The sequence below is a fragment of the Geotrypetes seraphini genome, chromosome 2 (assembly GCF_902459505.1).
Source record: "Geotrypetes seraphini chromosome 2, aGeoSer1.1, whole genome shotgun sequence".
Taxonomy (NCBI): domain Eukaryota; kingdom Metazoa; phylum Chordata; class Amphibia; order Gymnophiona; family Dermophiidae; genus Geotrypetes; species Geotrypetes seraphini.
In genome coordinates this window covers 7,809,773-7,825,820 of record NC_047085.1, presented here as the reverse complement: position 1 = coordinate 7,825,820, position 16,048 = coordinate 7,809,773, and the positions used below count along the sequence as shown (strand labels likewise).

The 16,048-nt window shown below is 43.5% G+C and overlaps 1 protein-coding gene across 2 annotated transcripts in view; it reads left to right on the top strand.

Moving 5' to 3' along the window:
* The window catches only part of NRBP2 (nuclear receptor binding protein 2), a 127,730-nt gene that overhangs the window by 105,111 nt on the left and 6,571 nt on the right, over nt 1–16,048 (top strand). For both annotated transcript variants that reach the window (XM_033933298.1, XM_033933299.1), the window contains exons 14-16: nt 812–947; nt 4,881–4,934; nt 10,408–10,471. In XM_033933298.1, the coding sequence (XP_033789189.1) occupies nt 812–947; nt 4,881–4,934; nt 10,408–10,471 (254 nt within the window). The remainder of the gene's footprint in view (nt 1–811; nt 948–4,880; nt 4,935–10,407; nt 10,472–16,048) is intronic.

Genomic DNA, 16,048 nt, shown 5'->3' with positions numbered 1-16,048 from the left:
AATGTCCACATAACTACCAACCACAGACCACCCTGGACCTATCCAGACAGTGCCACAGCAGTGTGACGGGATATTCAGGGCACTGCCAGGTTATCTGCTGCTGAAAATCCCCTCCCAGCCTGCTGATCAGGATACGAATGGACAGCAATGTCATAGAAAATGCAGTATTTTAAATAAACTCTATATAAACACAAAACTCAATATGAAATAACAATAAATTCCCATGTGATCCTTAAATGCAAGGAATGCTGATTTGCTACCAGAACCTGGCCTCAACCCATAAATATCCTCTACAAACTTCCCTAGCTAGGCACAAACTTATTTTTCCACCAGCTTCCCTCATTGGCATTAGGCCTACAGTTCTATAATCTTAATCTCTCAGGTGGTTAAAGTTAACTGAAAAGTGATTTACAGATACACTTCTCACTCTGTATTCGCGGTGATAGGGGATTAACAGACCCACGAATACAGAAAAAACCATGAATAACTTTTTCATATGTTATTCCCTGTTTTCTATTAAAAACCATTGTGAATATAATGAAACCGTGAATAACATAGAGGGAGACCTTGAAGGAGAGGCAAAACACGGTGAAGAAAGCGCTGGGAATCTGTAATTTTCTCTGTAAACACTTGGAATTAGCGATTTCTTTATGCAAACTGATGTAATTGGGGGGGAGGAGCCAGCAAGCTAAAAACCGTGAATAATCGAAATCGCGATTGCTGAAACTGCGAATAGTAACAATAACCTGGGAGACCTGTCTTTGTATTTTTGTCATCTCTCCTCACTGTCTGTCTGTCTGTTCTTGCATAGAAATGGGATTTATCCCCTCATGAACTTTGCATCATCTCGTCCACACATCCTAACACGTGGTTTCTCCCAGAACCAAGAGGACATCCAGAATACCAAGACTCCTACCCCAGAGCCTGTGGAAGTGGAAACCAGAAAGGTAACACGTAGACAAACATGATTTAATGAGGCAGAGTCAGCATGGGTTCATCCGAGGAAGATTTTGCCTCACTGATTTGCTTGACTTCTTTGAAGGTGTGATAAAGATGAGCCTGTTGATGTAGTATATCTGGATTTTCAACAAGCTTTTGACAAAATTCTTCATGAGAGGCCCGAGAAAGTCATAGGATAGGAAGCAAAGTTCAATTGTGGACTAAGAATTGGGTATTGGACAGAAAACAAAGGGTAGGGTTAAATGGCCATTTTTCTCAATGGAGAAGGGTAAACCGTGAAGTGCCACAGGGATCTGTACTGGGACTGTGCTATGTAACATATTTATAAATGATCTGGAAATTGGAATGACCAGTGAGGTGATTAAATTTGCAGAAGACACCAAACTGTTCAAAGTTGTTAAAACGCATGCGGATTGGGAAAAATTGCAGGTATATCTTAGGAAATTAGAAGACTGGGTGTCCAAGTGGCAGATGAAATTTAAGGTGGACAAATGCAAAGTGATGCATATTGGGAAGAATAACCCGAATCACAGTTACATGATGCAAGTGTGCACCTTAGGAGTCAGCACCCAAGAAAAAGATTTGGACCCAATGTGTGGGGTCAGCCAAAAAAGCAAACAGGATGCTCTGAATTATTAGGGGAGGGATGGTAAATAAGACCAATAATATTATAATGCCTCTGTATCGCTCCGTGGTGCAATCTCACCTTGAGTATTGCATTCAGGTTTGGTTGCTGTATCGCAAGAAAGATACTGTAGAATTAGAAAAAGTTTGAAAAAACAGTGACCAAAATGATAAAGGGGATGGAACCCCTCGCTTATGAGGTGGTGGTTTTTGGCTTAGAAAAGAAACGGCTAAGAGGGGATATGGTTGATCATTGGAATGAACTTCCACTTCAAGAAATGGGATACACACGTGGGTTCTCTAAAGAGGTAAAATCAAGGGGGGTGGGTCAACAGAATGGGCAGACTTGTTGGGCTATGGCCCTTTTCTGCCGTCATCTTCTATGTTTCTATGTTTACAAACAGAAGACGCCTTGTTCGTGAAATTAGATTTTTTTGCTTTTCCCTCTGTAAGAGATTTTTCAGTAGAATTATGGCGTACCAGGCTGTTCTTTGGGATAAGATCTCTAGTAAGTTGATTTACATAAGAACATAAGAACATGACTCTGCTGGGTCAGACCCGAGGTCCATCGTGCCCAGCAGTCCACTCACGCGGTGGCCCAACAGGTCCAGGACCTGCGCAGTAATCTTCTATCTATACCCCTCTATCCCCTTTTCCAGTAGGAATTTGTCTAATCCTTTCTTGAACCCCAGTACTGTACTCTGCCCAATTGCGTCCTCTGGAAGCGCATTCCAGGTGTCCACCACACGTTGGGTAAAAAAGAACTTCCTAGTATTTGTTTTGAATCTGTCTCCTATCAACTTTTCTGAGTGCCCTCTTGTTCTTTTATTTTTGAAAGTTTAAAGAATCTGTCCCTCTCTACTCTCTCTATGCCCTTCATGATCTTATAAGAGACCCAGTTTCTCCAATTTCTCAGCGTATGAAAGGTTTTCCATTCCTTTTATCAGACGTGTCGCTCTCCTCTGAACCCTCTCGACTATCGCCATATCCTTCTTAAGGAACGGTGACCAATATTGGACGCAGTACTCCAAATGCAGGCGCACCATTGCCCGATACGACAGGATAACCTCTTTCGTTCTGGCTGTAATACCCTTTTTGATTATACCAAGCATTCTATTCGCTCTCTTAGCGGCCGCTGCACACTGTGCCGTCGGCTTCATTGTCATGTCCACCAATACCCCCAAGTCCCTTTCCTGGGTACTCTTATTCAATAATATCCCTCCCATTGTATAGTTGTACCTCGAGTTTCTGCTCCCCACATGTAATACCTTACATTTCTCAACGTTGAACTTCATCTGCCATCTCGTCGCCCAATCTTCTAGTTTGTTCAAGTCCCTTTGCAATTCTTTGCATTCCTCTGTAGTCCGAGCTCCATTAAATAGTTTAGTGTCGTCCGCAAATTTTATTATCTCGCACTTCGTCCCTGTTTCTAGATCATTTATGAAGATATTAAATAGCAGCGGCCCGAGCACCAAGCCCTGCGGGACACCACTCGTGACCCTCCTCCAGTCGGAGTAGTGGCCCTTCACCCCTACCCTTTGTTTTCTACCCTCCAACCAGTTTCTGATCCATCTATGTACGTCTCCATCCACCCCATGGTTCTTCAGTTTCCGGAGTAGACGTTCATGGGGCACCTTGTCAAAGACTTTTTCCAGCTCTTATTCCTATTTTAATTTAGAAAATTATTAAAAACTATCTTTATAACTGAATTGTTATATCCCTGTGTATGCACAGTCTTATTTGTTTGCAAACTGCACAGAGCTACGAGGTTGTAGCGGTATACAAGAGTACTGCTCTGTTATATTACAAAATCCTAATTGGGCAAGTTCCTGGAGGAAAAATCCATAGATTGCTATTGAGATAGACATGGGGGAAGCCACTGCTTTGCCCTGGGAGCTCTAGCAAGGAACGTTGCTACTATTTGGGATTCTTCCAGGTACTTGTGACCTGAATTGACCACTGTTGAAAACTGGATACTGGGCTAGATGGAACAATCTGGAATTGGTTCATTAATGCAATATTCGTGTATTGATCCTCTTTACATTGTAACCCAACATGTTTTTGTATATTATGAGCTCGTTGGGGAGAACGGGATAAAAAGACAAAGGTTAGGACTCTTCAGCTTGAAAAAAAGACGGCTGAGGGGAGATAGGAGTGAAGTCTACAAAATCCTGAGTGGAGTAGAATGGGTACAAGTGGATCGATCTTTTACTCCATCAAAAATTACAAAGGGGGGGACACTCGATGGCTTTACAGGGAAATACTTTTAAAACCAAGAGGAGGAAATATTTTGTCACTCACAGAATAGTTAAGCTCTGGACCGCGTTGCCAGAAGATATGGTAAGAGCGGATAGCGTAGCTGGTTTTAAGAAAGGTTTGGACAAGTTCCTGGAGGATAAGTCCATAGTCTGTTATGGTGGAAGCCACTGCTTGCCCTGGATCGGTAGCATGGAATGTTGCTACTCTCTGGGATTCTAGAATCTTGTTACTCTCTGGGATTCCGGAATCTTGTTATTCTTTGAGATTCTGTATGGAATGTTGCTACTCTTTGGGATTCTAGAATCTTGTTACTCTCTGGGATTCCGGAATCTTGTTATTCTTTGAGATTCCTTATGGAATGTTGCTATTCTTTGGGATTTTGGAATCTTGTTACTCTCTGGGATTCCAGGATCTTGCTATTCTTTGAGATTCTGTATGGAATGTTGCTACTCTTTGGGATTCTAGAATCTTGTTACTCTCTGGGATTCCGGAATCTTGTTATTCTTTGAGATTCCTTATGGAATGTTGCTATTCTTTGGGATTCTGGAATCTTGTTACTCTCTGGGATTCCAGGATCTTGCTATTCTTTGAGATTCTGTATGGAATGTTGCTACTCTTTGGGATTCTAGAATCTTGTTACTCTCTGGGATTCCGGAATCTTGTTATTCTTTGAGATTCCTTATGGAATGTTGCTATTCTTTGGGATTCTGGAATCTTGTTACTCTCTGGGATTCCAGGATCTTGCTATTCTTTGAGATTTTGTATGGAATGTTGCTACTCCTTGGGTTTTGGCCAGGTACTAGGGACCCGGATTAGCCACTGTGAGAACGGGCTACTGGGCTTGATGGACCCAGTAAGGCTATTCTTATGTTCTTAAATATTTGGGACCTCTGATGAGGAATTCCTACGAGAAATGCTCTTGGAATTGGCAGCCAATGCTGATAATTCTTCAGCTTCTCTGGTGCACATACTTACCTTGTATAAGTAGCAAAGACAAAGCAGATGATATTTTTGATGGCTCTGTCTTTGCCTTCCAGGTAATCCAGATGCAGTGCAACATGGAAGAGATTGAAGGCACAAAACGCTGGCATGTAAGAGTTTACTTATTGCTATATTTCTTTCTTTAAGACATTTTTAATCTGCCTTTATCCAAGGCTGCTCACAGTATCACATACACATTTCAGGATTTGAACATCTTAAAAATCGTCTACTACATTACTTCATAATAAAGCAGCACCTGCAAAAGAAGATGATATTAAGAAGATAAAACATTAACTTAAAAAGCAGGAAAAAGTAAAACCTTGGATTGCAAGACAAGCAAAACATTTGATTAAATTTTAACTTGATATACAAGTAATGTCTTGCAATACGAGTACATACAGTATACACGCGTCACATCATCTTCTCGCTCTGACGCTGCGGGAGTGTAGTGACTGTTCTAAATGAGCGAGGTTTGCAATACAAGTACGCATAGTATTTTGTATTAAAAGTTTTGGGTTGTGGAACGAATTGTCTGAGTTTCCATTATTTCCTATGGGGAAATTCGCTTTGATATACAAGTGCTTTGGATTACAAGCATGCCTCTGGAATGAATTATGGATGCAAATTAAGGTTTTACTGTATAGTGGAACCTTGATTTACGAGCATAATTCGTTCCAGAAGCATGCTCGTAAACCAAAATACTCGTATATCAAAACGAGTTTCCCCATAGGAAATAATGGAAACTCGCTTTGATACATTCTCCTCCCCCCCACACTTGCAAAGACCCCCCTCTGTGAGAACCGGCACCCCCCCGCCCAAACAACTTAAACTTATCCCCCCCTTGTCTGGCACCGGCACGCAGCCCACAGGACGTGCCGGTGCCGCTAGAAGATCTTCCTGCTTCTGCCGGCCTTGAGCATGCATCTGCACATGCTCAAGGACATCTAATTCTCCCTCTCGCCGAGATTCTCGGAGGGAGAATCCAGCTTTTAGGCGAAGGACTGGCTCCTCCTTCGCCTAAAAGCTCTTGTTTTGGGCGTTTTTTTTGATAATGGACATTTTCCCTGCTTCTACTTTCAACGTTTAAGGCCTTAGGCCAAAAGGGGACTTAGACAATTTTTTTTTATTATTATGCCCCTCCACGAGTCCAATTAATGCAAGCAGGAGTTGCTATGCAGCTAATTACAAAAAAAATTGGAAAAACTGGGATAGACTAAATCATAACTTTTGGTGGGAAACCCTGTGCCAATTTTATAAATGAGCGAATGAACACCAAACAATTGGGACACTATAAACAATTTAAAGAGATGTGGGGTCCATTAGCGAAACTTGTAAAATCTGATTACTTCTCTTGCTTCAATGGGTTAGCAGCAGCAATTCCTACAGTTGCCTGCCACTAATCCGGAAGCCTCTCCTCTCCTGTGTCCCACCCTCTGTCAGAACTTCCTGTTTCTATACAGGCAGGATGTGACAAGGAGAGGATTTGGGGTTAGTGGCAAGCAGGTGTAGGAATCGCCGTTGACCCATTAAAGCAAGAGAGCATATTTGTGAGTGAGGTTGGGGGAAGGAAATATGTTGCAGGAGGGATAAGAGTGGTGAGGGAGGGATATATGGATATAGGGGTGGAGGGGAGGGAGAGAGGAAAAAATGGGCATAAGGGTGGAGGGGAAGGAGAGATGGTGCATGGGGAGAGAGAGAGTTATGGATATAGGGGTGGAGGGGAGGGAGAGAGGAAAAAATGGCCTTAAGGGTGGAAGGGAAGGAGACATGGAGAGAGAGGGAGATATGGATGTGGAGGGGAGGGAGAAATGGTCCATGGGGAGAGAGGACGTAATGGGCATAAGGGTGGAGAGGAAGGACACATGGAGAGAGAGGGAGATCCAGATATAGAGATGGAGGAAGGAAATACGGTGCATGGGGAGAGACTTCCAACTACTCACCGAACATGAAACAACTCTGTTGAAATACAGTGTCAAGAGTCTCATTAAATTGTTTTTCTTTATTTTCTTTTTAGTTCAATTTGTTTGTTAGAACTTTTGAAAATACAAAAAAAACCCAGTATTTGAAGTTTTGTTTTTGTGTTAAATGCATATATACCCAAATTGCATTCAAAATCGTATCTCACACCCCCTTCTCTACCCATTGTGACTCTTTGTAAATCTTGTATCAAACATTTAGGATAACATGACTCTTTGCTTTAAGTAGGTTGCAAACCAATGGTCTAGGTCAGGGGTCTGCAACCTTTAAGACATAAAGAGCCACTTGGACCCGTTTTCGAAAAGAAAAAAAAACTTGGAGCCGCAAAACCATTATAAAACAAATCTAACACTGCATATATTGTTTCTTATCTTAATGCTATATACAGGATCACTAAATTGAAAATAAAATCATTTTTCCTACCTTTGCTATTTGGTGATTTCATGAGTCTCTGGTTGCACTTTCTTCTTCTGACTGTGCATCCAATCTTTCTTCCTTTCTTTCAGCCTCCTGTATGTTTCCTCTCCTCCAGACCTCATTCTCTCCCCCAACTTTTTCTTTCTGTCTCCCTGTTCCCCCTTCTTTCTGTCTCCGTGCCCTCCCCCAAGCCACTCGGTTTGCTGCCACCGCAATTGGGGAACAGCCCCCAAGCCACCGCCGTCCCAAGCTTTCCCTGCAGAAGTGTTGCGCTGACCAGCATTCCGCTCCCTGATGTCAATTCTGACGTAGGAGAGGAAGTTCCGGGCCAACAAGGCATTTCTCCTCATTCCATCCAGCCTGAGCCCCATCTCTCCTTGATCCAGCATTTCCCTTCTGTGTCTGTCAGAATTACCATTCCACCTATTTTCCAGCATCACCCTTCTTTGTGTCCATCTCACCTATATCCCTATCTCACCACTTTTTCAGAATCTTCATTTGTCTCTGTCCTTATCTTTACGCCATGTTCACCATTTGCCCTTTCAATGTCTTTATCTCCCCCCCCCCCCCCACTTTTTCAGCATTACTTCTAGGTCTCTATTTCACCTCCTCTTCATGTCCCCTCTGTATCTCTATCCTTATTCAGTAGGTCCTGCTTACCCTTTCTCTTCTTTGTGTCACTATCTCCATTTTCAGCTTTCCCCCCCTTTTCCTTTGTTACTGCACCCTGTAGCTAGAATCTTTCCATCCTCCCTCCACTCCGGCCCAGCCCAGTATGAAAGATTTCCTTTTGTTTCCCTCCCCTCTCTCTTTCTCTCTCTCTTCTGCTCCCTCACCCACGAGTCCTGCATCTGGCCCTCTCCCTTCTACCTGCACCTGGCAACACCCCCCTGCTCCGCGGCTCTCTTCAGCAACTCGTCAGCAGCAGTGATCAAGACAAGCTGCCGACATCGAGGCCTTCCCTCTACGAGTCCCGCCATTGTGGAAAAAGGAAGTTGAAACAAGCGGGACTCGCAGAGGGTAGGCCCCGACGTCAGAAGCTTGTGTCGATCGCTGCTGCTGAGTTGCCGAAGAGAGCCGCGGAGCAGGGGATGTGGCCGGAAGCAGGTAGAAGGGAGAGGGAGATAGGAAGGCTGTAGATCTCCGGAGCATGACACCGACCCCGGCCAGGATGATTTCTTTTTCAGGCACCTTACAAGTCCAGCGTCGCGGCGGGAAATAGCCATGCTGAGCAGTGAGCTCAGCACTACACAGATGAAAGCCTTGCTTGCTGATTGGTCCGGCGGCACGGCGGGGCGGGGCCGCCGGACCAATCAGCAAGCAAGGCTTTCATCTGTGTATGTGCTGAGCTCACTGCTCAGCATGGCTATTTCCCGCCGCGATGCTGGACTTGTAAGGTGCATGCCTGCGTGACACACTACCGGAGCCGCAGCAAAGGTGGAAAAGAGCCGCAGGTTGCCGACCCCCGGTCTAGGTTGAGGAATAGTATAGCTGAGGTTGTGGGATCAAACCCCAGGTTGCTCCTTGTGACCTTGGGCAAGTCACTTAATCCTCCATTGCCCTAGGTACAAATTAAGGACCTGTAGATATGTAAACCACTTTGAGTGTGGTTGTGTAAGTAGAAAAAGGCGGTAGACAAGACCTAATCCTTTTCCCTTTATTTGCCTTCATGTTTCTATGTTAATAGCTTATGTAAACCAACACATGTTGGTGCATCTGTGCTCTGAGCAGATTTGGAAACTCTTTCATAGATAATACTCCGAATGCTGCCCCTTTATCCAAGGACAGCAGGCAGCATATTCTCACGAAGGGTGACATCATCCATGAAGCTCCAGTATGGACAGTCAAAAAGTGTACTGTCACTTTAAGTCTTTTGAAGACCACCCTTACTGCGCACGCCAGTGCCTTCCCATCCGTTCTCAGTTTTCCACAGTTTCTCCAAGCTCATGAAACTTTTCTACATATTTGTGCCTTGCTGTTACTTTTTCTTCTGTTCTGGTGCCTTAGGCCCCTCCCCAGGATGAACCATGAAGGGGCAGGCCCGCCAGCAAGAACAGATAGGCCTCCTTCTGGCCAGACTTCATCAGTAAGGTAGGGAGAGGCATCAGGGTCATCGGGGGTACGGGGGGATTTGTCAGGGGGGTTGGTCGATGGCGGGAGGGAGTAGGCATCCCTCCCACTGTCTGTGTGTGAGTGTGTGGGGGGGGGGTAATAGTGTCAGGGGATTGTGTGACACGGGGGGAGTGGGTATCTCTCCTGCTGATCTTTGTGGGTTTTTTTTTAAATAAGTGGGCGTATTCTGCACATGTGCCGATCGCTACCACCAGCGACTCATCTCATAAATTTAGCAAGCCTAAGTGAACATCCGCATGAGGAGTCTTCTGAGAATGACTCGCCTTTTTGAACTGGTTACAATAGCAACCTCGATAGCAGCCCTTCAGATTTTACTGTTACGTTTTGAGAATCTTCCCCTCGGTCCTCGGTTCATACCTTCACATCCCACTATTGAAGCCAGGATAGTTGGTTCAGCCAAGCTGTTCTACAGGACTTCAATATCAAGTTCCCTCCAACCCTTTTGGTACTTGTAATGACCGTCTTCTCAGAAGCATGATCCTTGCAGCTAGGGAGTCCCAAGGGTGAGAATATGCTGCCTGCTTGTCCTCAGATAAAAGCATAGTTACTCACTTGTAACAGGTGTTATCCGAGGACAGCAGGGAGATATTCTCACAACCTTCCCACCTCCTCTAGTTGGCTTCTTGGCTTTGTTACTGAACTGATGGTCCTGCGAGCCAACATTGGACGGGAAGGCACTGGTGCATGCACGGTATGGCCGACCTTTGAAAGGCAAAATGACAGTACACTTTGTAACCGTCTGTACTGAGGCTCCGTGGATGATGTCACCCATTTGTGAGAATATCTTTCTGCTGTCCTCTGAGAACATCTGTTACAGATGAGCAACTCTGCTTTATCTTTCGTGATCCCCTGCAAAGTGCCTGTTCCCCAGCTCATGTAGACTTGCCCACAAACCCAAACTCTCATTTCCATTCGCACCTATTCACAACTCCCCCCCCCCCCCCTCATGTCACAGGATGTGTCCCTCTAATCCTATAGATTTAAGCTAGTCGGGTAATATACGAGTGTGGGAGTTTGATTCTGATCTGGTTTCTTCTCTCCCTCTTTCTCGTCCAGCTTACCCTCTTCTTGAAGCTGGAAGACAAGCTGCATCGACAGTTGAGCTGTGACCTGCTTCCAAGTATGTTTATCTCACTTTAAGGGAAGGAAAAGTATAATTTGAGACAAAGGGCCCTGGTAGGGAGGAAGGACAGACAGTGAACATTGAATGTACTTAATGCAGAATGATGAGAATTAGTGAACTTTCGTTCGGAAGTGGGGCCTACACTGGAACCACGATGAGGATCTGAGATTAAAGCACCAAATTCAGGAGATCTGGAAATAGGAGGATGCAGGATCTATTCTATCCCCTAAGCGAGGTCTAGAAGAGGGATAATATAACAATCAGCTGATATACCGCAGGACCGTGAAGTATGATGCGGATAACAAAATTTTATAATAGTGTATATAATTGAATAAATTGAAAATGACATAAGTTAAAGACTCACAGAACAGATTACTAAAGTATAATGTCCATAAACATGGAAATTAATTACCCAGATATTTAAGAAACAAATGTCTTTAGATTTCTTCTAAATTTCACATAAGAACTCAAAGACATGATTAGATTTTCCAAATCCTTGCCCCATAATGCAGCCTGATATGACAAAAGATTATGATGACTTTTTAAAATTTGCAATCTTTAACAGGCGGGAAGACAAAGTTCAGGGGCGAATTTCTCCTATGTTTCTTATTTGCAAAAGTGAAGAGGTCAATCAGGTATTTGGGAGAAAGTCTAAACCGAAATTTGAAACAAAAACAAACAAAATGTAAGCTTCCGGTAAAATGGCGTGATATGATCATGCTTCTTCAGCCCAAAGATCAATCTAACACCCACAGTCTGGACCATCCGCAGTCGCTGATGAAGATCATCGACAGGCAATGTATTGGTTATATATTACAAGAAGTTTAATACTTTATTTTTTTGTATACCGCTATACCAAAAGTTCAAAGCGGTTCACAACAAAGGAAAAATACATAATAAAATAATCAATAAAAAGAATACATCAGGTAAAAGCATGGAAAAGTTAAATAATGACCACAATTAAGATGTGAGCATGTCAAACAGACGCAATTTTCTAAAATCAAAGTAAGAAGTAGCCTCGAATATAGGTTTTCCAAGCCATGTATTCAGTCTAGCGGCCTGGAATGATAGCATTCTATCGAAAAACTTCTTATATTGACATGATTTTAAAGCCGGATAGTTAAATACATTTATTCTATGTGTACTCTTATTGGAGTTGTTCTAAGGAAGCTGAGAAGCAAGATAATCAGGTGGTATCCCAAAGACTGCTTTGTAACAGATACAAGAAAACTTGAACAGAACTCTGGACTCTACTGGTAACCAATAAAGTTTTTGATAAAAAGGGGTGATGTGCTCCCATTTTTTTAATCCGAAAATGAGGTGAACCGCAATGTTCTGAATAAGTCTCAGTTTTTTTGAGTATTTTTTTGTAAGCCCCCAAATAGATAATATTAGATAATATTTTTGTAAGCCCCCAAATAGATAAAATTCCTCTAACTTTCCCCCCCCCTCTTCCTTGCCTCCTCCTCGGATCTTGACTTACCTCAGACTCTCGACTCCTCCAATCCTGTCAGCCACCAAATGGCTTAACAAAATGGATCACCCTATCCAACTAATCACCCCTTCTTCGTTACCTCCCTTACTAAATGCCTCTGCTCTGCTTTATCGAACTCCGCAGTATATATCACCGCCGTATGTAACACTACTGTATGAACTCCGCTATATATATGCAATTTACAACAAATGTAACTTCTCTGCAATAGTAACCGACCTGAAAAATAACTTCACCGCAAATGTAGCGTCGCCGAAAATGTAAATGTAGCTATGCCAAAAAAAAAAAAAAAAAGTGTAACTTCGCTGTAATGTACAGTCTCTTCATCTGTTAACCGCATAGAACTTCCATGGTAATGCGGTATACAAGAATAAAGTTATTATTATTATTATTATTACAGAAATCCAAAATACTTTGCCTATCCTGCTCCCTTAGGGTTTTTTTTTTTTTTAATTTTAAAATATTCTTTATTCATTTTTAAAACTGCAATTGCGCACAAAAGATGATGCATTTACATAAATTAATATCATTACAGCACAATATACTTAATAGATTAAAGACAAAACTTATTTTTTTCCACCCATTTTCAATTTACAAACATCTCATAAAATACTTGTAATCAACCCTTCTATATTTCTGAACAAATGCCAAAACATATCCCCCTCCCCAGATGTACACGTTTTCCCCCTTAGGTTTTTTAATTAGCAAACAATTCAACAAAATTAAAATTCAGATAGAAGTCCAGCAGCAAGAGGAGGAAGAAATTTTGTTCACTCAAAGAATAGCTAAACTCTAGAACTCATTGCTGAAGGCAGTGGCCTAGTCAGGGTGTGTGGCGGCTCGCCCTCTGACGTCACTTCCTTGGCACAGGTCCCAGAAGTGACGTCAGAGAGTGCACCGATGCCACAACCTCATGCCGGGGAAGTCTCTAAAGACTGTCCAGTAGACAGTCGCCCCAACGTAGAATTTTCCTTGGGATGACCAGCCGTCTTTTGTGGTCTGTTCACCATTTTAAAGTAACCAAACTCAACACAGTTCTGTTTGGCTGGAGACCAGTTCAACATATGCAGGCAGCTCCGCTGTTCTCCCTGAAATGATCCGTTGTTTGCGTGATGAATCCTTTTCTGGGTTTTGCTGTTTGATTTGGTTTACTGAGGACTCAGCATTTCCATCTGGCTGAGGAGCTGCAGTCTCAGGCCCCTGAAGTTGTGGGTTCAAACCCCACGCTGCTCCATGTGACATTGGGCAAGTCGCTACAGCTGCATTAGATGGATTGGGAGCCCCCCAGGACAAATAGGAAAAATGCTTCCATAAACTTGATAGGATAAAAAAAATGTACTAGGTAAAAGTTGTGAAAATTGGTGAAATTATTACTTCAGTAAAAGTAAAAAAATAAAAAAGCACAACACAACCCCAAATATCCTGTACTTCTTTACAAGTATAAGTTACATAATTCTACAATAATTCATTACATTTACTTATACCTCCTTCTATTCAACTGTGCTAGCAGTTTGCTGAACGCCCCACACTAAAAACTGTTAGTGCAGTTTAATAAAAGAAGGCATTAGTTACTACTCCTCAGCCAAAAGAACATAACAGCTGTCATACTGGGACAGAGCGAAGGTCCATTGAGCCCAGTATCCTGTATCCAACAGTGGCCAACCCAGGTCCCAAGCAGTAAAACAGATTTTATGCTGCTTATCTAGGAATAAGCAGTGGATTTTCCCAAGTCCATCTTAATAATGGCTTATGGACTATTGTTTTAAGAAATTATTGTGACGTAAGCCTAGCGCTGGCAACCCGGCTCCCGCCCCAGGCAAAAGTCTGAGCGCTCCTTGGAGGGCCACGCCGGGAAACCACAGCGGAAAAGAAACTCCACTAATCATGGATAGTTCAAGATTTATTACCCAGTTCAATGGCACTGGGTCTTAGGCAACCACATCGGCTGATTGGGCTTGGAAAAGATTTTACATAAACAAGAATTCTCCTTCAGAGCAAGTCCACACTGCATTCAGGAAAACAACAATAAACCAAAACTTCTTCCTTTAAAACTTGCTATATTGTGCCTGCGGTTGCTTCAGGAAGTTCTCCCCACCTGAAGTATACATGCCCCCACTACCCTTTTTATTACGGGGCAGGGGCTGGGAACCATCCACCCTTTGTTTAATGGTCTAAAGTCCCCACCCAAAGTTCCCCTTATCTGGGCTGTGCAACATCAGGTCACTGAATTCCCTTCAGGCTTTCCTTCTCCCTTTTTAAAGGCTAATTAGCATTCACCCTTCCCCTACTCTTTATGCTAGGCTTGCATACAGGGGTTTTCTCCTAGGACAAGCTCCAAGCTTCCTACCTGCCATTACAATCATGCAGCCACTAAAATTACCAGATGTCTGGATTTACTGGGGCATATCCTCTTTTTATAGGACTGTCCAGGCGTCTGGACGGGTTTTCCCAAAACCCAGCACTTTGGGTTATGAAAGCCATTGAGCTCGGGGCTTCATCTAGAGGGCATCTGTATGTGTGTGTGGCCCTGAAGAGATGAGGTTTGTGCGGGGCAGGGCTCCAGATATTTTCTGTCATGCAACATAAATCACCTGCATCTTTAAGAGGTCTGGTCCAGAAAAAAATGTTCATATTTCTTTTACTATTTCCAATACTTATTTACTGATCTGAAAACCTGGCTTTTCTCAAAAAATGTAAGTCTCCCTCCAACTTAGGAATCAAGGAAAGTCTTATATCTTGGCATCCCAAGTCCTCTAAATTTTCTTCACACTTCTACCTCTAACCCTCTGTTGTAGTTCCTTCCTATTTCTCCTACTGTAAACCGCGTCGAGCTCTACGAACGTGGAGATGATGCGGTATACAAACCTAAGGATTAGATTAGATTAGATTAGATGAGTCAGCCACATATGGGTGTTGTCCCAACAGCTCCCAATTTGCGGATAAGCTCTCCAATAGCTCAGAGAGATTTTTTTTTTTTTTCTCTCTCTCTCTGAGCACGGGCATGCCCGAGCCCTACCCATTTCCCCCTGCTTCCCCCTAATCCCCAGTCTTTAGTTTCTGCCCGTTCCCATCGGTCGGATTTTTCCACAGCTCTCCATCACCATTTTGTCTACAATCAAGATTTTTTCTACTTACCATCTTGAAGATGCCAGAAACATCTAAGAAATGTCCAGGCTGCAGGAAAAGAATGAGTACACTGGATCCTCACAATCTGTGCGTTCGCTGCTTGGGCCCAGCGCATGAGGAACAGTGTTTGCTTGCACTGTGCTCGCCTGTCTCCATGGGCATGCAAGCTAAGGAAGAGGGCACTAAGAGGCTTCTTGAAGCGAAGTGAGGCCCGAGAATCTTCCTCCAGCCTAATGACAGAACTGTGGCTTTAAAGTACTATTAGACTTTTTGTACCAAACAAATTTTCCTTCCCTTCCCCCACTCAGTTCCTCACAGACTCATGCTGTAATCAGCCAGAAGGTCCCAGGCTTCAGGGCTGCAATCCATCTCATTGCCCTCAGAGATCTCTCCCTCTATCTCCATCAGGGATTCCCTGCTCTCTGAAGCTGGGTGCAGATTGTCCTCAGAGGCAGCAGCTGGCCAGCCCTGCTCAGGAAGCTTTTCTCTTCCAAGAAGCCTCTGTCTAGGAAACAACAGTGGGACAGGAAGTTTCCAAGCTTTCCCCTCTCTGTTCTGTGAGGCACGCCTTTCTCTCCCAGTTCCTGAGTGCTCCCGAATGTTCTCAGCTGTTTCTGTTTTATGCTGCAGGCTGGTTTTCACTCCTGCTCTAGGTCCGGTCTGCCTGTCAGCTCCACCCCTTTCCTTAACCCTCACCAGAGGTTTAGCTAGAGAATTACCCACTGAGTTATAAAAGGGATTATAGTGCCCTGGAAATCTGCCACCTCTTCTCCATTCTGCCCTGCCTGCCTGATCCTAGCACTGGGAACAGACTTAATGGGCAGCTTCCTTGGCTTAGGAATAGGCACATTTGGTTTGGTGGCAGGGTTTAAAGCAGATTTTAAACCAGTGACAGGAGCTTCCCTGTCATAGTATGCAAATCCTTTTTTTTTTAACCCTGCTAAGCTAACTGCTTT